At 43.1% G+C, this 26,930-nt stretch overlaps 1 protein-coding gene across 4 annotated transcripts in view; it reads right to left on the bottom strand.

Moving 5' to 3' along the window:
• anks1b (ankyrin repeat and sterile alpha motif domain containing 1B) overlaps positions 1–26,930 on the bottom strand; it is a 504,499-nt gene that overhangs the window by 364,485 nt on the left and 113,084 nt on the right. For all 4 annotated transcript variants that reach the window (XM_060914283.1, XM_060914286.1, XM_060914284.1 and 1 more), the window contains exon 3: positions 12,457–12,613. In XM_060914283.1, coding sequence (XP_060770266.1) covers positions 12,457–12,613 — 157 coding nt within the window. The remainder of the gene's footprint in view (positions 1–12,456; positions 12,614–26,930) is intronic.

Raw genomic sequence — 26,930 nt, 5'->3', positions numbered from 1 at the left:
TAACTTAGCTTTGTCAATTAAATCATCATCATCATCCAATCACACAGCACGCACACACACATACACACGTTTGTCCTACAAAAAACTGAGAAACATCTCTGAACAGCTGTGTCTGTGTCAGTTTGCTCCCGGATCGATCCGTGAGGCAGAATCTCTTAGGCGGCAGAGGTCTACATTCCTAGATCATAGTTTAATCAATTCAACCTCCTTCGGTACAGACAGATCAACATCTAACATACATTAAAGCTAGACTGCCTTTCAGATTTTTCAAGTGTAGGTCATAAAAAGAATTTTCCCTGACACCCAATTATTTTTGTTTGATGGACCAAAAGCTACTGAATTCGAATCAGACTTCCAATTTTATTAGTTTTTTTTTTTTTAAATAGAACAATTTAGGGCCACGTGGCTCTAAATTCTCCGCTATTTTTTTCCTCCTTCACCATGATGCAATTCAAGATGCCCACCATGTGATGCATGGCGTAGTTTTCCCCGTTCACGCAAGGCATTATGGGATACAAATTTGAAACAGGAGAGGAAAATGGAGGACGTGTGTGAATGAAATGTGAAAGACCGACTACAGTAACAGAAAGTGAGAAGAAAAGACGTTATGTTGCGAAGGGAAGGAAACGCAGGGCCAAACTAATAAATATCGGCGGTCAGCGAGCACCTCTGAGTGATCAGCTGTTCGTTTAGCGACAGAATGATGTAACTGTCCGTGCACGGTCAAAGGTAAACCTGTAGATGGCAGTAATGTAACACTGTGGATGCCAGCTGCTGTAAAACCCAAAAGAAGAAGAAGAAGACGACAATGACGAAGAAGGTAAACCTGCACATTTGCACACAGACTTCCTCTGTCTGCTTGACTGCGTGAAGCGAGCAATTTCATGCACATTATTTGCTCGGGAATCCCCTCAAATTAAATAACTTCCCAGCCACAGAATGGCCTGGGTTTTTTTTAGATCTTACAAAAATAAACACGCATCACATTGACCAAATTTCAGAAGGAACTAAATTTCACCGATTTTATGAAATTGAAAGGCCGTCTACTTTTAAACCTTTTCTTGCACCTATTTGTGTCAACTTCAACAAGTCAGTTCTACAGTTGGTGAAACCGATATGATAAAAAATACGTATTAAATGTGATTAATAATTTTCTGGTGTGATAGCCAATGTGTGATTTGAAATCTCATATGATTTACATGTAGGAACACAAGCTTTACGGCATCATTTACAGTCCTCAACACGGCACACATTTTCAACAGAAAGTGGTGCAATCAGTGGGTCACTTCTCATGTCTTCTCTATACACAATAACCGTGAATTTGATACCCGAACAAGCCCTTACCCATGGATTGCTGTTGACGTTTTCTGCTCAACATGGAATGCTGCTGTTCTGTGTTCGCAGTCTTCTTTGTGACATGGGTGAATGAAGTGCAAGACATTTAGGCCCTGTCCACACGGCAACGGATTCAGGTGAATCTGATAAAATTGTTTATCGTTTCGGCCTGGCGTCCACACGGCACCGGCGTTTTGGGAGCCCCAAAACAATATTTTTTGAGAACGGGTTCCAGAGTGGAAAAATCTGGCAACGGCGCCGTTGTGAAGTCGTCTGGATGAGTAGAACGGATTTGTTTACGATGACGTCACAACCACATGACTAGAACAAGCAGCACTCTCGCTGTTTTGTATGAACCACTGCATTGCATTCACTTTTGTATACAGCTTTTCTTTTAAATAAACAAGTAACTGAACCATTTCTTGAATTTCTTTTTTTTATTGGATAAGACTGCGTTTCAAAATGTTCACACACAATAAGAAAATTAAGTTATATAAAACTATGCACACTAATAAAACTAATTTGTACACACAGAAGGCACGATTTCCTCGCGTAGTCGCAGCCATCTTCTTCTTGTTGTTGTGTGTTTGTTCCTGAGAGTGCTTCACGCCAGGTAGAAGAAGGGGTTTATGCGCATGCGTCCTACTTCTTCTATTGTTCTGCTGTCTCCGATGGGACCGTCTTACAGCGCACGTAGAGGTGTGGCATGTGTATTGCATCGTTTTCAGCAAGCATTGCGTTGCCATATGTACCTGATATTTTACTGATCCGTTGCCCATGTGGACGCGATATTTTTTTTAATAAAATCTCGTTGCCGTTGTCGTGTGGATGTAGCCTTAGTGTGCTTGCTGTTAGCAACAGTTTAGCTGAAGCTCATTGACCAGATGACATAGCGCCCATCCAGCCAGCTCTTCCCCGGCCATGCGGTCCGTATTTGGAAGGGGCAGTAAGGAAGGCAGCCAGTGGTCACGCCATTCCAGTGTGAGAATGTCATGCTCATAGGTCCATTGAAACAAGGTCGAAAACAACTAGTTAATCACATGTAGCTGTAATAAAAATGGTTACAGGCTCCACTGATTAGTGACTTAAGGTTAGCATGGAGCAATCATCACAAGAATGCATAACATGCTGATAAAATTGGCTCCCTTTCCCATACAGCCCATAAGGGAATAATAATGTTTTACAAGCCAGGACTTTTGGGTTGGATTTAAGAGAACTTTGGCAGAAAGTGCTCACAACCATCTTATGTGAGTTAGCATCTAAAACTCCACGACAGCTAGTGAATGGGACAATTATGATTCCTTTATTCCATGAAATGCATGCCGATATGTTCGCAAGACTCAAACAGCACTAGACATTTTGTGTTGGAGCAAGCCCACCAGAGCACATGTGTAATTCTCTAATTAGTTGGCTATCTAACCAATACTCAACTAATTATACAATTGGCATTGCAACAGATAATGAGGCGGCTTTAAAAAGTCACTTAGGTGCATTAAAAAGGTGCGAGATCTGGGGTGTCGTGGCTCAGGTGGATAAGGCGCCATACCATAAATCCGGGGACCTGGGTTTGATTCTGACCCGAGGTCATTTCCCGATCCCTCCCTGTTTCTCTCCCACTCATTTCCTGTCTCTACACTGTCCTATCCAATAAAGGTGGAAAAAGCTCCCCAAAAATAATAATTAAAAAAAAAATAAAAAGGTGCGAGATCTAAAGGAGCATGACATTTCCCCTGATTGGCAGAATATAACCCTGAGCATGAGGACCAAACTTAAAGGAACAAAATGACACAGAGCAGCAGGGAGATAGAGGCAGGAGAATATCAGCTCAATTCAATCTACAGTGACATTGCAAAAGTGTAAATCAAAGCCAGTGACAAGCCATAAGGGTGCATATTTAACAGTTATTCCACGAAATTGAGTCGTACATGAGCTGATAGCTAACGAGGCGCATAGCACTGAGTAGACTATAAGCCATGTATGACGAGATTCAGTGGAATAACTGTTTTATTCACAAAGTCCACATTCGCTGGATTTTGAGAAACAGAACATTTTTATTTCTTGCAAATTTGATATATAAAAACTTTACACAAAAGTCTGACAAAATCATTTCCGCTTAGAATGTAAACAAACCAGTGAAATGACAGTCGCAACTTGTGAAAAATGCTATAATAATCATTCTTGAAAAAAAAAAGATACGTTCTTTTATGTACCATTTTGTTGTTCTTTTGTTTTTATTTTTTTGGCGGCTGGCAAACCAACTTAAAGGTGCATTACTGCCACCAACTGGGCTGGAGTAGGGCTGCGTACCGGTACTGTGTACCGGTACTGTACCGTGAAAATCGATTCGGTACAGGTCCAAAATACCGGATCATGAAGTACCGGTACTATACCGATATAAATTTACACCAAGTATATGCTTATTTTGTGACAGAAGATGCGTAAACCCTACCACAAATACCCCTGTTCCACCAAATCAGTTCCAGGGCTGGTTCGGGGCCAGTGCTGGTGCTGGTTCACAACTCGTTCAACTCGCGAGCCAGCTGAGAACCAGTTTGCTTTTCCATCGCTCGCGGTGCTAAGGGAAGCCACGTCATTACATCGCTGTATACGTCAGTTACGTCGTTGTATACGTCAGTTACGTCGCTGTATACGTCAGTTACGTTGCTACGTTTGCATAAACCTTGGCGCGACTATCGAAGCAAAAACAACACGGAAGAAGCAGCAGCAGCAACAACAACAATAATAATAATAATGGATGACTTCGCGTTTGTACAGCTGCTGCTTCTCGTCGCTTAAAAATGGCGATCTTTCGCAGTCTTGTTATTGTTGTTGGTCTTAACAACTCCGCCCACCAGCTGACGTAAGCGGTTCTTTCCTCTGGCCCAGCAGAGAGTTGGTGCTAGCCTGGAACCGGTTTTTCTGGCCCCAGAGCCAGTTCTTTGTCAGTGGAAACAGAAAACCCGGTTCCAAACTAAGCACTGGAACTGCTTTGGTGGAAAAGGGGCAAAAGACGAAAATTTAGCACTGGAAAAGACGTAAAATGCCACGCTGAAACTTGAAATCAGAGCCATCTTTGATTTGAGATCCTCTTGCCACAGTCTCACGAGACATTGCGAGAGCTTTGCTGATCCAGCGTTCTGATTGGTCAAAAAGACTCAAAAGCAGGTCAGCCATTTTTCCTTTGCTGGCATTGGCAGCCTTTGTTGCTTTGTGTAATTCTGCCACGTAAGTTAAAGGCCGCGGACTGCGAGTAGTCTGTAGTACTCTAGTGTAGTCACTTCTCGCTGTGAGACAACTTATGACTTTTTGTCCCAAGTTAACTAAGTGTGAGACTGAGAGGGTGACTGAGAAGTGAGGTAGGAAACCTAGTTATGTTCGGTTTTCTTTGAATAAAGATACTGACAAGTTGTCAACAGTTTATTAATGTTTCTGTCATTATTGAAGAAGTTCAGAAGAATTTGTCAAATTGTTCAGGTACAGGTACAGGTCCAGACCTGTACCTAAACCTCTGTACCGGTATCTGTACCTGATGTTACGTTTAGGTACGCAGCCCTAGGCTGGAGTGTGGAACAGGCGATATTGGGGGGGGGGACTATATTCTTTTAGCCATTTCTTTTTCTTTCAAATCCTTGATAACAAAGCTGCCATTTTGTTTTTCCTCTACTAACGGTATATGAGCTGATATCCTAGTAGTAGAGTAGCCAATCAGAGCATGCAATTGCTCATATCCAGTGAATGTGGATAGAATAATCAGTATTATCTACTGCGGTAATCATATCAAATTTAGATCTAAACTGTAAGGCCGGTTATGTGATGTGCTCATAAATATGGGAAATGCCTGCTCATGTACAGACATCCTGCTTTTATTAACTGAGAATGTGAGTTTTAATAACTCAGAGAATGTGAGCTATTTGAAAAAGGAGGTATTCTGATGACTACGAAATAAACTGTAACCCAGTCCCTTAGAACTGAGGGCCATAGTGATCGAAGAATCGTTTTGTACTTTGCTGGGAAATTCTGTTTGGAATGAACATTATGCAGTAGTTTGGCTTTGTTACCCATTGAAATGATGATGGAGAAACCCACTTCTTCTTCTTTTGGCTGCTCCCGATTAGGGGTTGCCACAGCGGATCTTTCGTCTCCATTGGTCCCTGTCTTCTGCATCCTTCTCTACCACACCTGCCACTTTCATGTCCTCTCTCACCACATCCATGTATCTCCTCTTTGGCCTTCCTCGTTTTCGTGTGCCTGGCAGCTCCATCCTCAACATTCTCCTTCCAACATGCTCTGCATCTCTTCTCAGGATGTGCCCATACCATCTCAGTCTCATCTCTCTTAGCTTCATTCCCAAGCTCTCCACATGTGCTGTCCCTCTGATGTGCTCGTTCCTTATCCTGTCCAACCTCCCATCGCAAACCTGAACATCCTCAACTCCGCCACCTCCAACTTTGCCTCCTGTCTCTTCGTTAAGGGTACGGTCTCCAATCCATACATCACAGCTGCTCTCACTACTGTCTTATACATCTTACCTTTCACTTTTGCTGGGACTTTCCTATCACAAATGACTCCCGAAATCCTTCTCCAACTGCTCCACCCTGCCTGCACTCTCTTTCTCACCTCACTATCGCAGCCCCCATTTTCCTGCACAGTTGACCCCAGGTACTTGAATTCACCAACTTTCTTTACGTCTACTCCTTGCATCTTCACTCCACTCTCATCCCCATTCTCACTGATGCACATGTATTCTGTTTTGCTACTGCTCACCTTCATTCCTCTTCATTCCAATGCATCCCTCCATCTCTCCAAACCCAACTCAACCTCCTTTCCACTTTCACCACATATCACAATATCATCCGCAAACATCATGTTCCATGGTGACTCTTGCCTCACTTCGTCCGTCAAGCTATCCATCACTATGGCAAACAAGAAAGGACTCAAAGCAGATCCTTGATGAAGTCTCACCTTCACTTTGAACCATTCAGTCGTTCCAACTGCACCCCTCACTGCTGTTACACTCTTCTCATACATGTCTTGCACTGCTCTGATATACTTCTCATTCACTCCACTCTTTCTCATACAATACCATAACTCATCTCTCGGCACTCTATCGTATGCCTTCTCCAGGTCTACAAACACACAATGTAGCTTTCTCTGGCCTTCTCTGTACTGCTCCATTAACATTCTTAAAGCAAAAATTGCATCCGACGTGCTCTTCCTTGGTATAAACCCATACTGCTGTTCACAGATTGCTACCTCTCTTCTCAATCTCACCTCCAATACCCTTTCCCATAACTTCATGGTGTGGCTCATCAATTTTATCCCTCTGTAATTACTGTAGCTCTGTACATCTCCCTTATTCTTGTATATTGGGACTAGCACACTCTTTCTCCATTCATTCAGCATTTTCTCATTCTCTAGGATCTTATTAAACAATCTCGTTAGGAACTCCACAGCCGTCTCACCCAAACATCTCCAAGCCTCAATCGGGATACCATCTGGTCCGACTGCTTTCCCAGTCTTCATTCTTTTCATGGCTGCCCTCACCTCATCCTTACTAACCAACTCTGCTTCCTGATTTGCTGTCTCCAACGAATCTGACCTTTTCTCTCTTGGTTTCTCCTCATTTAATAAATCCTCAAAGTACTCTTTCCACCTTCTTAATACACTCTGTTTTGTCAGCACATTTCCATTCTTTCATCACTCTTACCTGCTGTACATCCCTCGCTTCCCTGTTTCTCTGCCTAGCTAGTCTGTACAGGTCTTTCTCTCCTTCTTTGGTCTCCAGTCTTTCGTACAACTCCTGGTATGCATCTGCTTTCGCCTTCGCTACCGCACTTTTTGCCTTCTGTCTCGTCTCTCTGTATAACCGCCTGCTTTCCTCGTCTCTCTGATCGTCCCAATTCTTCTTTGCTAGCCTCTTCTCTTTTATAATTTCCTGCACTTCTTTGTTCCACCACCATGTCTCCTTGTCTTCCTTCCTCCTTCCCAATGACCACCCTAGCACCTTCATTGCTGCCTCTCTTACTAGTATAGCAGTAGTATCCCAATCTTCTGACAGGCTTCCATGACCACTCAATGCTCATCTCATTTCTTCCCTAAACTCCTTCTAATGTTCAACTTCTTTAAGTTTCCACCACTTAATCTTTGGCGCCACTATTTCATGCTTCCTCTTTTTCACTTTCAAGCTCATCCTGCACACGACCACTCGATGTTGTCTAGCTACACTCTTTTTTTTATGATGGAGAAACCCACTAAAGGACAGAAAAACCCAGAGCTTTTATGTATCATGTCCAGTTCTGTAGCATATCCTATCCAACAGTTGATATGCACAAGCACATCTAGGTGAAAGATAAAAATGATTGTGATAAAATTGATAAGGATATTCACATTGAGGGAGCTCCACCTCCATCACAAAAGCAGTACAAAATTAAGCCTGAGGCAGAGGCAGCCGTGCATTAAAAATAGTTGAACAGCTTGAAAGCAGGGACCTATAGTTCAGCGTGGTAGTTCTGCTATGAACTCTCCGGTGTCAAAGTCCCTCTCGTGCCAGAATCTGGTCTTCCCAGGCAATCTCCTGTCCCAATACTAACCAGCTCTTTGAGGCGCATGGGTGCGGTGCCGATCTTCGTTTCCACAGCCCTCTGCCTCTTGCCCATACAGCTAGGGTTACAGTGGGGGGCTAGTCCTCTGGTAACCATGAGAGTTTGACTTCCTCACTCGCATCTGTATTGCAGCGTGCCTTGCCAGATGGCAATAGGTACCATTTTTATGATGGTCTTTGGTATGACCCAACTGCAAGTAGAACTTACAATCTCCTGGTTGAAAGGCAGACACGCTAACCACTAGGACAGCTCGTGGTCAATTTTACAGTGTACCAGGTAAAAAAAAAAAAAACAGGGAAGGAAGAAGTTGGTTTGGGCATGGCATCTTATAAGAGATCATCAAATTCTTATGCTGCGTTCGAGGCAAAGTTGCAGCTTGTAATTCCCCACCTACAACTGGTAAAAGACACCAAAAGTGCCCCTTTAACTTGAAATTTCAACTCATCAACTTGGGTTAGTCTTCTCAACTACCAGCTCCTTCTCTGTTTATAGAGTGACATTAAACCAACATGGCCACTCTCATTGTGAACAGTGTAAAGTTTCCTTTGTCTATTTTTAAATGAATTTAAATCTATAACTTGGTTAAATCTATAACACTGAGCATAACAAGAAGGTAAATCACCAACATTACAGTTATCACTAATGCTAGCTGGCTAGATTGTTACTAACACTACATGCTTTCGCCGCTATGCTGCAATTTCAGTCCAAAATGTTGCATGAAGGTTCAGAGTTCACCAAGTACCAGAAGCCACTTAGGCCTGTAACTGTAAAAGTCATTTTTCTGAGCTTTGCATGCTCTGACAGAGCAAACAAAAGACATGCCTCAGACCAGTATGTGGTATGTGTCTAACCAGGCCAGATTTATGGATGAGTCCAAATATTTCCAAAATATTGCTTCAATCTCACCACATGTGGTGACCAAAAACCAACACAGTGGCCCAAACCCTACCCTGTTACAAAACAGGGTTTTATTATTGTTGCCTTTGCTTCATATTAACTATAATATTTGTGACGAGTCATGGAATCCACGGACACATGTTGGCCGAAACGAATTCGAGAAAATCGCAAAAGAAGCATTAATTAATTAATGCTTCTTTTGCGATTTTCTCGGATTCGTTTCGGCCGACATGTGTCTGTGGATTCCATAACTCGTCACATTTTAGCTGACCTCACACACTGCAAGACTCCAAAACTTACACCTGGTTATTGACACAAATTGAAGATTTAATTGTAGAGTACAAAAATAGACTAGCCGTTCAAATCCTATCCACCCAAATCACTTTTCTATCGAAACTTATTCATTAATGTCACACTGATGTCATCTTATTTGGAGCTGGTAACTCACTAATGAGCATGCATCAAACTACTAAGCAATCACAATACACATTCATCAAACTACTAAGCAATCACAATACACATTCATCAAAATACTAAGCAATCACAATACACATTCTGGTAGGTTTGTAAGATTGTGAGCGATATACGACTACACCATCCTGCCACCTTAACGATCACTTTTTGATGATATTTCCACTTGTGGGTTTGAAGGGTGTAGGCAGCTTGGGTGATAGGTTGCTGCTGCATTTTACTTTAGAGTAACGACAGCTTTCTGTCAGCTTAGAAAATTTTAGTTAAGTTACCTAACTGAAAAGATGAACTGACCTAGAAAAATTAACTGTTTTATCACGTGCTGGGGGAAAATATAGTATTTAGATTGGCTTGGCTGAGAGGAGGGCTGGTGTTCGGTAGAGGATTCTGGTAGCTGGGTGGCATGGTGGTGCAGTGGTTAGCACTATTGCTTCACAGCAGAAAGGTTCTGGGTTCGAACCTAATGGCTGACTGAGGCCTGTCTGTGTGGAGTTTGCATGTTCTCCTTGTGCCTGTGTGGGTTTCCTCCCACAGTCCAAAGATATGTGGATTAGGTCAACTGGTTACTCTAAATTTCCCATAGGTGTGATTGGTGACCTGTCCAGTGTGAACCCCACCTCTTGCTGGAAGTCAGCTTGGATTGGCTCCTGCAACCCTGACGGATGAGTGGTATAGAATAGATAATGGATGGATTTGGGTAGCTCTTGAAATATAGTGCCAGGCAAAGTTTGGACACACCTTCCAATTCAATATTTTTTCTTTATTTTCATTAATTAAAGTTACTTCATGTCTTAACGTAATGATGGATGTCGTGTTTCTTTCCTTAGTTGAGCAGTTCTTGAAATAAATATGGATTACTACAGTTGTGGAATAGGGCTATTTACTTTATTTTTATTATTTACTATTTACTGTTTGATCTCAAACACAAGAAATTGCACTAATTAACTTTTGACGAGGCACATATAGTAACTGAAAAGCATTCCAGGTGACTACCTCAGGAAGCTGGTTAAGGTAATGCCAATAGTGTGCAAAGTGTCAAGGTAAACGGTGGCTACTTTGAAGAATCTAAAATATGAAACGTTATTTGTTTACCACATAATTCCATCTATGTTCCATGTGTTATTTCATAGTTGTGATGTCTTCAATATTGTTCTGCAATGTAGAAAATAATCAAAATACAGAAAAACCTATGAATGTATAGATGTGTCCAAACTTTTGACTGGCCTTCTTCTTCTTCTTCACTGCATTAGTCCCGCATGGGTGCAGGGTCCGCAGCTTGGCTCAGCTGTCTCCACTTACTTCTATCAAAGACATCCTCTGGTTTTGTTTTTGTGAACTTTAGGTCCTCCTTTATTGAGTCAGCCCATCTCTTTTTGGGTCTTCCACATGGACGCTTGCCTGGAATGTCCAGTGCTGTTGCAGATTTAGCCACTGCTCCATCTGAGCTTCACATGATATGGCCATACCATCAGAGGCGCCACTCTCTCATCTTTGCAGTGATTGGAACCACCTACATTTTTGTACGGACTTCCATATTTTCCACATGGTCTAATAGAGAGAGTCCTTGAGACCAGCATAACATTTTCATCTCCATGGCATGTAAACTTTGCTCATGTTTTAGTGACTGGCCAACATTCGCAGCTATATAGTGCTACTGGGCATACCACAGTCTTATGTACTTTAGCCTTCAAATTGGTAGGCATCCTGCTATCACAAAGTACACCTGTTACCTTTCACCATCCCAGCCAGGCAGCATTTACATGGGCTTTGGCATCTTGGAGGGTATCTCCATCCTCACAAAAGACAGAACCCAGATATTTGAACTGGGTGACTTTGGGAAGATCCTGCCCATTCATGGTGATGCTGCCATCTGTTTGTGAACCAGATTCCATGTACTCGGTCTTCACTAGGTTCAGGTGCAGAAAATACCCATCTAGGCTTGATTTCCATACCTGAACCCTTGTTTCCAGTTCTTGGCGAGTGTTTGCATCTAGAAAAACATCGTCTGCATAGAGAAGTGTCCATGGATGTGGTGTTTGGAGATCTGCTGTGACAATGTCCATACACAGGATAAACAACGGGGTGAAAGTGCTGACCCCTGGTATACACCGACACGTATGGGAAAAGATAAGGAGGTACCAACAGGACAGCGTACCATACTTGTAGCATCTTGGTAGAGGAGCTGTATCCACTGTGTGTGTGTGTGTGTGTGTGTGTGTGTGTGTGTGTGTGTGTGTGTGTGTGTATATATATATATATATATATATATATATATATATATATATATATATATATATATATGTATGTTTCAGGCACACCATGCGATTGGAGTGCATGCCATATCAGTGCATATTAAACTTTTGATTGGTACAGCAGGCTTATTGTATTATTTATTAAACATTTAACAGTTAATATCTCTCAAAACAAAATTCACCTGCTCATAGTAACTGATGTGAATGCTGGAGTTGCCAAAACAAATTCAAATCAAATGTCGCTGTTGCTCTCTCTCCTGCCAGTAGCTCATATAGAAACCCAGCTGAGATGTCTCCAGACTCATTATCGGTGCACACCAAAAACATATACCTGTATTCGGTCTGAAAAAAAAAATGCTATTGATGCATCCCTAGTTATAAATGATGGTGCTATAAAAGGCCAGTGAGCAGCATTTTGATTTAAAGGTGACATGGCACTGATGACATAAAATAAGTACAATATTCTGACATGAGTAATGCACAAGTAATGTATAATTATCTGTGTGTGTGTGTGTGTGTGTGTGTGTGTGTGTGTGTGTGTGTGTGTGTGTGTGCACGTGAATTTATGTCTGTGTCTAAAATATGGGTCATATTTTACCAAGCATACATAAAACAGGACAAAAAACAAGCATGCTATGTCTTTCTATTACACACAAACACACAGACCTGGCATCACTCACTCTGAGATGGATTATGTGTCCTAAATCATCATAAACCTCCTCCAGGCAGTTTTCTCACACACACATTCACTCAGTCACTCACACTCTCGTGTTGGCTCTCGATCAGCTGGATTTGTCGGTTTGTTTAATAGGATAAGTCAATTTGGCGGAATTTGTGCACATACTCTTTGGGTCTTGAACAATATAGCAGTCGGGGGGGGGGGGGGGGGGGGGGGGTACCTGTTCATTGACTCTGCAGTGGGATGGGCCGTGGTGCATGAGGATTCGGACGATGTCTACATCTCCCCTCCAGGCAGCCAAGTGCAAAGGGAAGCATCCTTTATTATCAGGCACATTAGTGGAGGCTTCAAACTGCAACAGTTTCAGCACCACATCCCTGACAGAGAGAGAGAGAGAGAGAGAGAGAGAGAGAGAGAGAGAGAGAGAGAACTCATAAACTGGATCAGCACAAATCCCCATTAAAACTTGCGTTGATGAGCTGAAGACGAGAGTCCACAAGAAAGGACCTAGGACTCTGGAGGATCTGCAGTGACTCCTTACTCTGTATTCTCCAATCTCATCAAGCGTTATAGAAGACACAATGCTGAGATGCTGGCAAAGGAAGGGTTAAAGGGTTGTTCATTTTGTTCGAATAAATTTCCTTCAAATGAACTTTTTAGGGTTCCCTCATATTTTCAGTATGAGGTTCAGCTAATTAACCACAAAGACATTGTTCTTCATCTTTTTTTTTTACCCATAATATTCAAATAATACTTTCTCTAGCATTCCAATAATACACTGCCTGGCCAAAAAAAAGTCACACACTCTAATATTTCATTGGACCGCATTTAGCTTTGATTACAGTGCACATTCGCAGTGGCATTGTTTGGGGCATTTTTCAACCTTATTCAACATCACAACATTTATTTCCATCCAGAGTTGCATTACTTTTTCACTGAGATCTTGTATTGATGGCAGGAGAGTCGAACCCCTCTGTAAAGTCTTCTCCAGCACATCCCAAAGACCTTCAATGGGGTTAAGGTCGGGACTCTGTGGTGGCCAATTCATGTGTGAAAATGATTCCTCATGCTTCATGAACCATATTTCACAATCTGAGGCCTAATTTTATGCCCATATCATCAGGGAAGAAAAAATCCATTGATATCCTGGATAACCTGGTTGGTCATTCAGTACATTCAGGTCGTCAGCTGAGGTTGTTGAGCCTCAATCTGACCAACTGAAGCAATCGCAGATCATAACACTGCCTCCAGAGGCTTGTACAGTGACCATTACTCATGATGGGTGCATCACTTCATGAGCTTCCCTTCTTAGCCTGGCACACCCATTGCTCTGGAAGTCAGATAAATCTGGACTTATCAAACCACATGACCTTTTTCCATTGCTCCAGAGTCCAATCTTTATGCTGCTTAGCAAATTTAATCCTTTTCTCTTGATTAGTCTCACTAACAAGTGGTTTCCTTATGGCCACACAGCTGTTTAGTCTCGATCCTCTGAGACCTCATCGCATGCGGAAATGCTTTTACTTTCGCTATTAAGCTTAGTTGTTGATTTGACTTCCCCAAGAGTTTAAATAACCTCTGATCACGGTCAGTCAAGATTTTTTTCCAACAACATTTCTTCTACAAAGTTGATGGTTCACCACTATCCTTCCAGATTAATTGCGACAATGTCTACTGTTAAAAACATCTCATCTCATTATCTCTAGCCGCTTTATCCTTCTACGGGGTCGCAGGCAAACTGGAGCCTATCCCAGCTGACTACGGGCGAAAGGCGGGGTACACCCTGGACAAGTCGCCAGGTCATCACAGGGCTGACACATAGACACAGACAACCATTCACACTCACATTCACACCTACGGTCAATTTAGAGTCGCCAGTTAACCTAACCTGCATGTCTTTGGACTGTGGGGGAAACCGGAGCACCCAGAGGAAACCCACGCGGAGAACATGCAAACTCCACACAGAAAGGCCCTCGCCGGCCATGGGGCTCGAACCCGGACCTTCTTCCTGTGAGGCGACGGCACTAACCACTACACCACCGTGCCGCCCCGTTAAAAACATTATACAAATAAATTGACTTGATTTAATAAAGTATTGGACAGGTTGCTGGATCTGGCAACCAGGATGGCGGCGCACTCAGATGCAGCGGCTCATGGCTCTCCCTTTCAATGTGTTTTTTTATGTCTTTTGTATGTTTGTTTGTGGACTTTGTGTATTTTCGCTTCGGCAGTACACCACTACAGCCGCCAGGACCTCGTAGATATTGGCTACCGACATAAGATTGCCGTTTCGAGGGAATTCAGTTTAGTCACAACATCCCAGACAAGCTAGCAAGACCACCGGATTCCCCGTGGTTTGTTGTCGGGTCTGGAAAGCGGCACAGGAGGGAGAGGAAGCAGAAGCAAGGTCGCAAGTGAGCAATTCCAGCGTTATGGACGTGACACTCGAACTCAAAATGGCAACAAATGACCCAGTGCATGTTTTATTGTCTCCCAGTATTTAAACAGGTGTTGCATATTTTAAGGCTGTACCATACTGGAGAAGTGATAGAACAAGAACAATTCCCATAGTACATCTAGGGCATGCCAGAAAATGCCAATAAAAGATGCGTTATGGATGTGACAGAAAAAGTATCACTTTTCTTGGGTGACTGTACATTTTTATCAAACTCTGTGAAATTGTAAACCTAATGTCGAAATGGAGAGATCCGTTTGATAGAGGGGTCCAAGGTGAATATTAAAAAATCTTTGTTTAAAATATTTTGTATTTCATGCAGAGTTTCGGAAGGAAAAGTCAGCGTTATGGATGTGACGAAATTCCGTTATGGATGTGACGCGTCTGAAATAGACATGGCATATGTTTAGAAAATCAGCAATTTAACCACCATAACCCTTTGAAAAACTCTCTAAATATCAGCTAAAACTATCAAAGTTCTTAAATAATATTTAGGATGGCTATTTTTTTGCTGTTTTGTGGATTTTAGCATACATTTCTGTGGCTTGTGGCAATAATATAGAATTGTACATGATCAAAGTTGATTTTAGCTTGGGGTTTACATTATAAGAAAGAAAGACTGACCGTGACATATTAGGTTGGTTACAAATTGGTTCAACTTATTCACATCTGTAAAATACAGGCCTAGGTGAGATCTCTGGGAGTGGTTTTGATGTATTACATGTTGCTTTATTTTTGCATGGTGAGGTTGACATTTACATGGAATTGCCCACGTCCGGCCTCCTGCTAAGGCTAAGGAACCAACCGTACAAGCCACCCCTGCCGAGCCTATATCTCACCAACGCCAGATCTCTCACCCACAAGATGGAGGATCTGGAACTACAACTGGTGGGAAATTGCTACATTCAAGACTGCTGTGCCCTTATTATTACAGAGACCTGGCTGAACCCAAAGATCCCCGATGCTAGCGTGCAGCTAGCTGGCCGCTCCCTGCATCGTGGGAATAGGACTGAGGACTCCGGCAAAAGTAGAGGTGGGGGGCTCTGTATTTACGTGCATGAGGACTGGTGCAACAACAGCAGTATTATAGCGAAGCACTGCTCCCCCGACATAGAATACATGTCTGTAAGATGTCGGCCTTATTTTCTCCCGAGAGAGATAACCATAGTGATTGTCACTGCTGTTTATGTCCCGCCAGACGCTAATGCTAGCGTGGTGCTCTCTCTCCTGCTGAACACCATCAATGAACAGCAGTGGGCCCACCCTGATGGCGTTCACATTATAGCTGGAGACTTTAATAAGACCAATCTTAAAACTGTACTCCTGAAGTTTCACCAGCACGTGAAGTGTCCAACAAGAGGGTAAAGGACTCTCGATCACGTGTACTCCAACATCAAACACGGTTACAGAGCCATGCCCCTCCCCCACCTCAGACAGTCAGACCATCTTTCCTTGCTGCTCATCCCTGCATACACCCCCCCTCAGAGGCAGAGCCAGGCCCACCACAAAGACTGTAACAACTTGGCCTGAGAATGCACTCAGCGAACTCCAGGACTGCTTTCAACACACAGACTGGGACCTGTTTGAACATCAGGACCTGGAAACGTTCACAGAGACAGTTTTGGACTACCGGTACATCAAGTTCTGTATGGGAACTGTATCTGTGGACAAAACCATCCGGGTTTTTCCCAAATCAGAAACCCTGGATGACCAGCCAGGTTTGCTCACTCCTCAAGACCCACAACACTGCCTTCAGGTCAGGCAACAGAGTCCTTTACAGCATGACTCGAGCTGACCTGAAGAAAGGGATTAAAAAAGCCAAAGCGGACTATAAAAGGAAAACAGAGTCCCATCTCACCAGCAACAGACCACAAGAGGTGTGGCAGGGTTTACAGAACATCACCAACTTCAGAGGCGGTGATGTGACATCAGGAGTCCCGAGTAAGTCGCTGGCAGAGGAGCTCAATTGCTTCTTTGCTCACTTCGAATCTCTGCAGCGACACTCACTTGCTCTAGCCCTGCCCCCACCCCCATCAGATCCCAGCACCCCTCCACTTATTTTAGAAGAGCAGGAGGTGAGGTGTGTGCTCCAGGCAGTGAACCCCAGGAAGGCTGCCGGTCCAGACGGAGTACCTGGCAAGGTGCTCAGAGCATGTGCCCACCAGCTGTCCTACATCCTCTGCAGGATCTTCAACCTCTCGTTGGCCCAAGCAGTCATTCCTACCTGCCTGAAGTCAGCCATAATAATTCCCATCCCAAAACAGTCACCCACAACCAGTCTCAATGACTACCGCCCTGTTGCCCTCACCCCGGTAATTATGAAGTGCTTTGAGAAACTGGTCCTCCAGCACATCAAAGACTGCCCCCCCCACTCGACCCCCACCAGTTCGCATACCAGGCGAACAGATCTACGGAGGACGCCATCGCCATAGCTCTGCACGCTGTGTTGAGCCACCTGGAACAGCAGCAGAGCTATGCAAGAATGCTCTTCGTAGACTATAGCTCGGCATTTAATACGATCATCCCGGACACTCTGATCACAAAGATGGACATTTTAGGCCTCCCCTCTCTCATATGCACCAGGATTAAGGACTTTTTGACCAACAGGCCCCAGACTGTGAGACTTGGCCCCCACCTTTCCTCCACATGTACACTGAGCACTGGTTCACCACAGGGCTGCATGCTGAGCCCCCTCCTGTACTGTCTCTACACCTATGACTGTAGTCCAGTTCACAGCGACAACATGATCGTCAAATTTGCTGACGACACCACAGCGGTCGGGCTGATCTCAGATGGAGACGAGACAGCCTACAGGAAGGAGGTTCAGAGGCTCGCGACCTGGTGCTCAGTAAACAACCTGGCTCTAAACACCACAAAGACAAAGGAGATCATTGTGGACTTCAGGAGGAAGAAAAGTGACCACCTCCCCCTCTACATCAATGGCGAGTGTGTGGAGAGGGCTCATGATTTCAGATTCCTGGGAGTCCAGATCTCTGACGACCTCTCCTGGACAATCAACATCTCAGCTGTTATAAAGAAGGCTCAGCAGCGTCTACACTTCCTGAGAGTCCTCAGGAAGAACAATCTAGACCAGAAGCTGCTGCTGGCCTTCTACCGCTCCTTCATTGAAAGCCTGCTGACGTACTGCTTGTCCACCTGGTATGGGAGCTGCACTGCTGCAGACAGAGGGAGGCTTCAGAGGTCAGTCGCAGCAGCGCAGAGGATTGTCGGCTGCCCTCTCCCCTCCCTGACGGACATATACACCACCCAGTGCATCAGCAGAGCTCGGAGCATCATTAAGGACAATTCACATCCTGCCTCCCAGCTGTTTGAGCTGCTTCCTTCTGGGAGGCGCTACAGATGTATTAAAACAAGGACTACTAGAATGAAAAACAGCTTCTTCCCAAGAGCCATCACCATATTGAACTCTGAGAGGAAACAAATATAATGTCGACATTATGCAAAACATCTGTCACTGTCACTGTTGCTCTCACATTCTGTGTAATACAAATAATTTATTATTTATTCTGTACATAGCCCATCCATATTCATATTCATACTTGAATATAAGACACTTTTATACGTATTTCAATTTTTGTAATGTTTATGTGTTAGGATTTAAGTTTTTTTCATTTTTGTAATGTTTGTGTGTTAGGATTTAAGTTTTTTTTTTTAATACTTACTTTTTTGCACTGGAAAGGGAGAAGCTTCTAATCTCGTTATACAATTGACTGTAAAATGACAATAAAGGGCATTCTATTCTATTCTATTGTTAACCCAATTCCAGTCATTTCAGCAATTCCCTTAGTTACTTTCTTTGCTTGATGCAGGCCAATAATTTGACCTTCTGAAACACAGTAGCATCTTTTCCACGACCACGAGATACATCTTCTGACATGGTTGTTGAAGAAATGAGAAGCTACTCACTGCATCAGTTAGGGTTAAAAGAATTGTTGCCTGCTGAAACACAATCACTGCAGTAATTATCCAATCAAAGGCTCTTAAGTATTTGCTCATTTAAATCCAAAACTGACTTTTTGGCCAGGGAGTGTAATTTGTCCATGGGAAATGGAACATTTAAGAAGCTGTTTGTTTAAGTGCTTTCTAATTATAAAGGAAAGCTTATGAAGCATGAGTTGGCCTAGTGGTTAATGTGTCCGCCTCTTGATTGGGAGATCGCGAGTTCTACTACTCGTGGTTGGGTCATACCAAAGACCATCATAAAAATTGTACCTAGTGCTGTCTGTCGGGCAAGGCATGCTGCAATACAGATATGAGTGGGGCGTCAAACTCTCGCGGTTACCAGAGGACTGTAACCCTAGCTATATAGGCAAGAGGCTGAGGGCTATGGAAATGGAGATCAGCACTGCCTGATTGCATGGCACAGGAAGGACTTTAGACTTTTATAAAGCAGCCATTGTGTTTGGAGAATCAGCGAATGTGTTTGAGCTCAAATAGTTTCCTTTACTGCAGACTGTAATCCAGCTAGTACAATTCCATACCCGCTGTTCCTCTAGTTTCTCCATGGACCAATTCTTTTTCATTCAACTCTTACAATCTGTGGTCTCACTAGAAGCTCCATGATTTCACTTTCACAAGTCTGGCTGGCTTAATGAGTACATCAATATACTGTAATTATAAACCTTGTTAGAAATCCCTCAGTTCCCTCTTATTATGTATTACTCGTATGTTTTTCAACACGTGCTGAAGGTCAAAACTTTATATAAACTTAGAAGGAACATGTACTGTATGTCAGGGCAGTCTTGGGATTTTTTTTTTTTCCTGTGAAAGAATGTTGGGAACACATTCTTCTGTTTCACAAAAAAAAGCATTCGCAAATGTAGGTTCTGTGGGTTTTCTAAACTGGGTAATTATATAAACAGCAAACTTGGTTAGTAATTTGGTGATCCATCCATCCATTATCCGTAGCCGCTTATCCTGTGCAGGGTCGCGGGCAAGCTGGAGCCTATCCCAGCTGACTATGGGCAAGAAGCGGGGTACACCCTGGACAAGTCACCAGGTCATCGCAGGGCTGACACAGACACAACCATTCACACTCACACCTATGGTCAATTTAGAGCCACCAATTAGTCTAACCTGCATGTCTTTGGACTGTGGGGGAAACCGGAGCACCCGGAGGAAATCCCAGGCAGACACAGAGAGAACATGCAAACTCCACACAGAAAGGACCCTGTCAGCCACTGGGCTCGAACCCAGACCTTCTTGCTGTGACGCGACAGTGTTAACCACTACACCACCGTGCCACCCTTAATTCCAAAAAAAATTGGGACACTGTGTAAAGCATAAACAAAAACAGAATATGATTTGCAAATCATGAAAGCCATGTATTTCACTGAAGATAGTACACAACATATCAAATGTTGAAACTGAGTAATTTGACTGTCCTGTTGCCAATTAACCTAATTTGTTTATTTTTTTTTTAATATAACACATTTTTATCAGTCTTGTGTTGCCGCGGTCCTATTTTTTACCTCGCTCGTGATGGAGTAAGTGGGGTGAGGTGTTGTAATCAGTGCGGTTTGTTTGTTAACAATCTAGCATCTAGACAGTTGCACTGATTGACTTCAAATTTTCACGGTAGGTGGGCAATGGTCCGTCGATTACCTGATTAAATTTTGGGGGTAATCGGGTCAAAGTGAAGGTCAAGGTCACCAGAAAGCTCAACCTTTTGTTCAAAATAACATTTTCCATTATAACTCAAAAACGGTTGCTGATAGATAAATGTTTACTATTATGAGCAGATAGGAACTTCCATACGGCCTTTCATTTAGCACCATGATCTTTGACTTTGAGTGACTCTGAAAGGTCAAACTCAAGGTCACGGATTTTCAGAGGGCTATAACTTGAAAACAGTTGATGGTAGACAGATATTTACCATTATCAACTTATAGGAAGTCCCACATGGGCTTTCATTTGGCTCCATGATCTTTGACCTTGAATGACTTTGAAATGTCAAACTCAAGGTCATGGATTTTCATAGGACTATAACCTGACAGCTGATGATTGATAAATATCATCCATCCATTATCTGTAGCCACTTATCCTGTCCTACAGGGTCGCAGGCAAGCTGGAGCCTATCCTAGCTGACTATGGGCGAGAGGCGGGGTACACCCTGGACAAGTCACCAGGTCATCGCAGGACTAACACAGACACAGACAACCATTCACGCTCACATTCACACCTATGGTCAATTTAGAGCCACCAATTAGCCTAACCTGCATGTCTTTGGGCAGGTGGGGGAAACCGGAGCACCCAGAGGAAACCCACACAGACACGGGGAGAACATGCAAACTCCACACAGAAAGGCCCTCGCCAGCCACTGGGCTCGAACCCAGAACTTTCTTGCTGTGAGGTGACAGTGCTAACCACTACACCACCGTGCCACCAGAAATATTATCATTATCAACATATAGGTATAAAATAAGTGCTGCTGGGCGAGGTTTGTTTTGCCTGGCAACATTTGTCTTTATTTTATTTTTTTAAATGTGTTGCTGGTACTCAATTCAAAATGAGCGTATGTCTTTCAAAAATAAATAACATTTATCAGTTTCAGCATCTGATATGTTGTGATTGTACTATTTTCAGTGAAATATAGGGTTTCTGTAATTTGCAAATCATAGCATTCTGTTTGTATTTACATTTTACATAGCGTCCCAATGTCTTTGGAAACGAGGCTGTAGAATGTTCTGTAATATCCTTTAACTTTATGACGTGGCCTCTTAAATCCATGTTAGTGATTGTGGTTAACTATAGCCGGTGCTCTTCTCTGTGCTCACAGAAATAGGGCTAGTTTGAGTGAGCCACATGTATTACAATGGGAAAGTCTAGGAAGCTCTGTTTAGATCTCAGAAAGAGGTTCACAGACTTGTAGCCAAAGAATCCAAAAGTTGCTTAGGGGCAATCTAAAATGCAACTGGGTGCTCCAACAGAACAATGACTCAAATAAACCAAACAACCCTATCTGGTGATTGCTGAAATCATGCTAAATCCAGGGTTTTTAAATGGCTTTTACAAAGTCCTGACCTCAGTCCTAACCTGTATACGTGGACTGTACTGTAGAGACAAGTCCATGCTAGAAAACCTACAAAATTCAGTTGAAATCTACCAACTCTACAAAGAAGTATGGTCAAATATCCAATCTGAATTTTCCCAGAAGTTTATTGATGCCTATTAGAAGTGGCTGATTTGAGGTGAAAAGGGCTTGAAAGCAAACATTAGGTGTGTTCTATATATTTAGGGGGTGGCACAGTGGTTAGCACTGTCGCATCACAACAAGAAGGTTCCAACAAGGGGCCTTTCTGTGTGGAGTTTGCATGTTCTCCCTGTGTCTGTTTCCTTCGGGTGCTCCAGTTTCCCCCACAGTCCAAAGACATGCAGGTTAGGTTAATTGGTGGCTCTAAACTGTCCATGACCAAAAGCAGTGCAGCAGAAGAGCGGCTATACTTACTTAGTCAAGGGACCCAACACAGAACACACTGGATGTGTGAAGATCTCATCTCATTATCTCTAGCCGCTTTATCCTGTTCTACAGGGTCGCAGGCAAGCTGGAGCCTATCCCAGCTGACTATGGGCGAAAGGCGGGGTACACCCTGGACAAGTCGCCAGGTCATCACAGGGCGACACATAGACACAGACAACCATTCACACTCACATTCACACCTACGCTCAATTTAGAGTCACCAGTTAACCTAACCTGCATGTCTTTGGACTGTGGGGGAAACCGGAGCACCCAGAGGAAACCCACGCAGACAAGGGGAGAATATGCAAACTCCGCACAGAAAGCCCCCGCCGGCCACGGGGCCTGAACCCAGACCTTCTCGCTGTGAGGTGACAGCGCTAACCACTACACCACTGTGCTGCCCTATGAAGAAGATATGTTTAGGAATTAATTATAGCATAAACTTCCATCCGTCCATTACCGCTTATCCTGTACAGGGTTGCAGGCAAGCTGGAGCCTATCCCAGCTGACTATGGACAAGAGGCAGGGTACACCCTGGACAAGTCGGCAGATCATCACAGGGCTGACACATAGAGACACACAACCATTCACACCTACGGTCAATTTAGAGCCACCAATTAGCCTAACCTGCATGCCTTTGGGGGAAACCGGAGCACCCAGAGGAAACCCACACAGACACGGGGGGGAACATGCAAACTCCACACAGAAAGGCCCCCATCAGCCATTGGGCTCGAACCCAGAACCTTCTTGCTGTGAGGCGACAGTGCTAACCACTACACCACCATGCCAACTAGCATAAACTTAAATTCCTTAAATTTCATGTTATTGACCTGCCTGAGGATGGACAGCTAGCACAATATAAGCTTGTTATGCCCATGCATCCTGTACTAGTTCTCAACAATCTTGTCACTGTACCTCTGTAGGAGATTATTTTTAACTTCATAGTTTACTCCACCGAAAGGCATAACACCTCCTTTAGTGGTCACGCTGCAGATGTTTGTCAGGTGTTACATTTCACAGATGTCTGACATTCCTGCCTGGGTCTAAATCTCTACATGGAAAAAAAAGCCTGTTTTTCTGAATTCATGGACATAGGCTAGTTCACAGAGTATGACCAGTCTTGATGAGGGCAGCAAAAATACATGAAAGGACAGTGTCAGGGAGTCGAGTGTCTTCAGAAACACTGATGTGAGTGCAACTAGTATATAATAGTAAATTAAATGCAGTAAGTATTCAAGTTACTTGATCCTATTCTTGAAAGTGGACTAGTAATCCAATTTGATGGTGCTGAGAAAAACTCGATCATACCAGGAACCTCCCTGTGAATAATAAGGCAGATGGTTCACACAGTATCTACAGGAACTCAAAACAATATGAAGGAAGATATATAGTGGTGCTTGAAAGTTTGTGAACCCTTTAGAATATTCTATATTTCTACATAAATATGACCTAAAACATCATCAGATTTTCACACAAGTCCTAAAAGTAGATAAAGAGAACCCAGTTAAACAAATGAGACAAAAATATTATACTTGGTCATTTATTTATTGAGGAAAATGATCCAATATTACATATCTGTGAGTGGCAAAAGTATGTGAACCTCTAGGATTAGCAGTTAATTTGAAGGTGAAATTAGAGTCAGGTGTTTTCAGTCAATGGGATGACAATCAGGTGTGAGTGGGCACCCTGTTTTATTTAAAGATCTATCGAAGTCTGATCTTCACAACACATGTTTGTGGAAGTGTATCATGGCACAAACAAAGGAGATTTCTGAGGACCTCAGAAAAAGTGTTGTTGAAGCTTATCAGGCTGGAAAAGGTTACAAAACCATCTCTAAAGAGTTTGGACTCCACCAATCCACAGTCAGACAGATTGTGTACAAATGGAGGAAATTCAAGACCATTGTTACCCTCCCCAGGAGTGGTCGACCAACAAAGATCACTCCAAGAGCAAGGCATGTAATAGTCAGCGAGATCACAAAGGACCCCAGGGTAACTTCTAAGCAACTGAAGGCCTCTCTCACATTGGCTAATGTTAATGTTCATGAGTCCACCATCAGGAGAACACTGAACAACAATGGTGTGCATGGCAGGGTTGCAAGGAGAAAGTCACTGCTCTCCAAAAAGAACATTGCTGTTCGTCTGCAGTTTGATAAAGATCATGTGGACAAGCCAGAAGGCCACTGGAAAAATGTTTTGTGGATGGATGAGACCAAAATAGAACTTTTTGGTTTAAATGAGAAGCGTTATGTTTGGAGAAAGGAAAACACTGCATTCCAGTATAAGAACCTTATCCCATCTGTGAAACATGGTGGTGATAGTATCATGGTTTGGGCCTGTTTTGCTGCATCTGCTCCAGGACGGCTTGCCATCATTGATGGAACAATGAATTCTGAATTATACCAGCGAATTCTAAAGGAAAAATGTCAGGACATCTGTCCATGAACTGAATCTCAAAAGAAGGTGGGTCATGCAGCAAGACAATGACCCTAAGCACACAAGTTGTTTTACCAAAGAATGGTTAAAGAAGAATAATGTTTTGGAATGGCCAAGTCAAAGTCCTGACCTTAATCCAATCGAACTGTTGTGGAAGGACCTGAAGCGAGCAGTTCATGTGAGGAAACCCACCAACATCCCAGAGTTGAAGCTGTTCTGTACGGAGGAATGGGCTAAAATTCCTCCAAGCCAGTGTGCAGGACTGATCAACAGTTACCAGAAATGTTTAGTTGCAGTTATTGCTGCACAAGGGGGTCACACCAGATACTGAAAGCAAAGGTTCACATACTTTTGCCATTCACAGATATGTAATATTGGATCATTTTCCTCAATAAATAAATGACCAAGTATAATATTTTTGTCTCATTTGTTTAACTGGGTTCTCTTTATCTACTTTTAGGACTTGTGTGAAAATCTGATGATGTTTTAGGTCATATTTATGCAGAAATATAAAAAATTCTAAAGGGTTCACAAACTTTCAAGCACCACTGTACCTCATTAAAATATCCAGAATATGACCCAAGTACATTACTTTCCATTATTAGAATTTTTATTATTGCTTTTAAGCAGTCTTTCCACAAGATGATGCTGACTACCCACTGAATATTTTTAATTAAGGCTTTCTTCAATCTTAGGTCTTTAATTGTTTTATATGATATTATTTGTTTTGTAATACAGAGGAGATGAGCATAAATAGATAACATAACTAGAAGGCTCTAGGTAAATAGCCAAAAGTGAGGAGTAAACATCTCTATTTTATTCCACCATCTCTATTGGGGAACTCATGGCCTAATGGTCAGAGAAGCAGCTTTGGGACTGAGAGGTTGCTAGTTTGATTCCCTAGACCAGCAGGAATAGGTGAAGTGCCCTTGAGCAAGGCACTAAACCCCTAACTACTCCCTGGACTGCTCTGGATAAGAGCATCTGCTAAATGCCATTAATGTAATGTATTTTCTACTTTCCATTTATTTGGGCTGTTTTCAGGTGGTTTGTGTGATTTATGAAATGTAGTTTGGCTGGAAATTTTGCTAAAACTTGTCACCCCTGGTTCATGACAATTGAACAAAAGGATCATACAAAACTGCACAAAAAAAGCTGCTAGACTTTACACTGAGTGAGCGTGAGTGTATGCAGTCGACACTCAACTGCCTTTTACAGGGTACTCTAAAAATTCACTAGATCGTAACCTGCCAAGTGTAATAGGCTCTCAATTTCATGATGTCATTATTAATGTTCGTCTACAACACCAAAATCTATGGGCTTCTTTTTCTGGAATGCATCCAGGTTAGAAAAGTCACCAATTGGGCCGAACTCTGGGCTCAAGCAGCACCGAGTCTGAAAAAAAAATGCAAGTGTGAAAAAAACCTGTGTACGGTAAGTGTGTGTATACAAGTTAGACAGATGATAAGTAGAGACAGACCACTACATGAAATTTGACTAGGGCAGCATGGAACACTCAACATTTGCATTAATGGCATTTCGCTGGATCCCTTATCCAGAGCAACTTACATTTATACAACTGAGAAGTTCAGGGTTAAGGGCCTTGCTCAAAGGTCCAGCAGTACTGGGATTTGACTTCATGACCTTCTGATCAGCAGTTCAATATCTTAACCACTCAGTTACCACTGCCTAAAACTACCATCACTCACTGAAATAAGGCACTCGCATTGTTGGTAAAGATGTTTGGGGAACAAGAGTGCTCTGAGAGCACAATATACCCCGCTGGCAACTATGCTATCTCATCTCATCTCATCTCATCTCATTATCTCTAGCCGCTTTATCCTGTTCTACAGGGTCGCAGGCAAGCTGGAGCCTATCCCAGCTGACTACGGGCGAAAGGCGGGGTACATCCTGGACAAGTCGCCAGGTCATCACAGGGCTGACACATAGACACAGACAACCATTCACACTCACATTCACACCTACGCTCAATTTAGAGTCACCAGTTAACCTAACCTGCATGTCTTTGGACTGTGGGGGAAACCGGAGTACCTGGAGGAAACCCACGCGGACACGGGGAGAACATACAAACTCCACACAGAAAGGCCCTCGCTGGCTACGGGGCTTGAACCCGGACCTTCTTGCTGTGAGGCGACAGCGCTAACCACTACACCACCGTGCCGCCCCAACTATGCTATAACTCTGGTAAAATGCGACTGAATTGAACAAAATTGCAATATGCGTATTACCGACATATAACAAAGAATTCTGTCAAGTTTTGTGAAATTCTTCCAAACATTGTGAGAGGAGCTGATTTCAGAAGG

This window comes from Neoarius graeffei, chromosome 2 (assembly GCF_027579695.1).
Source record: "Neoarius graeffei isolate fNeoGra1 chromosome 2, fNeoGra1.pri, whole genome shotgun sequence".
In the NCBI taxonomy this organism is placed as follows: domain Eukaryota; kingdom Metazoa; phylum Chordata; class Actinopteri; order Siluriformes; family Ariidae; genus Neoarius; species Neoarius graeffei.
The sequence above is the reverse complement of the archived record's forward strand: the minus strand, read 5'-3'. Positions and strand labels throughout refer to the sequence as shown.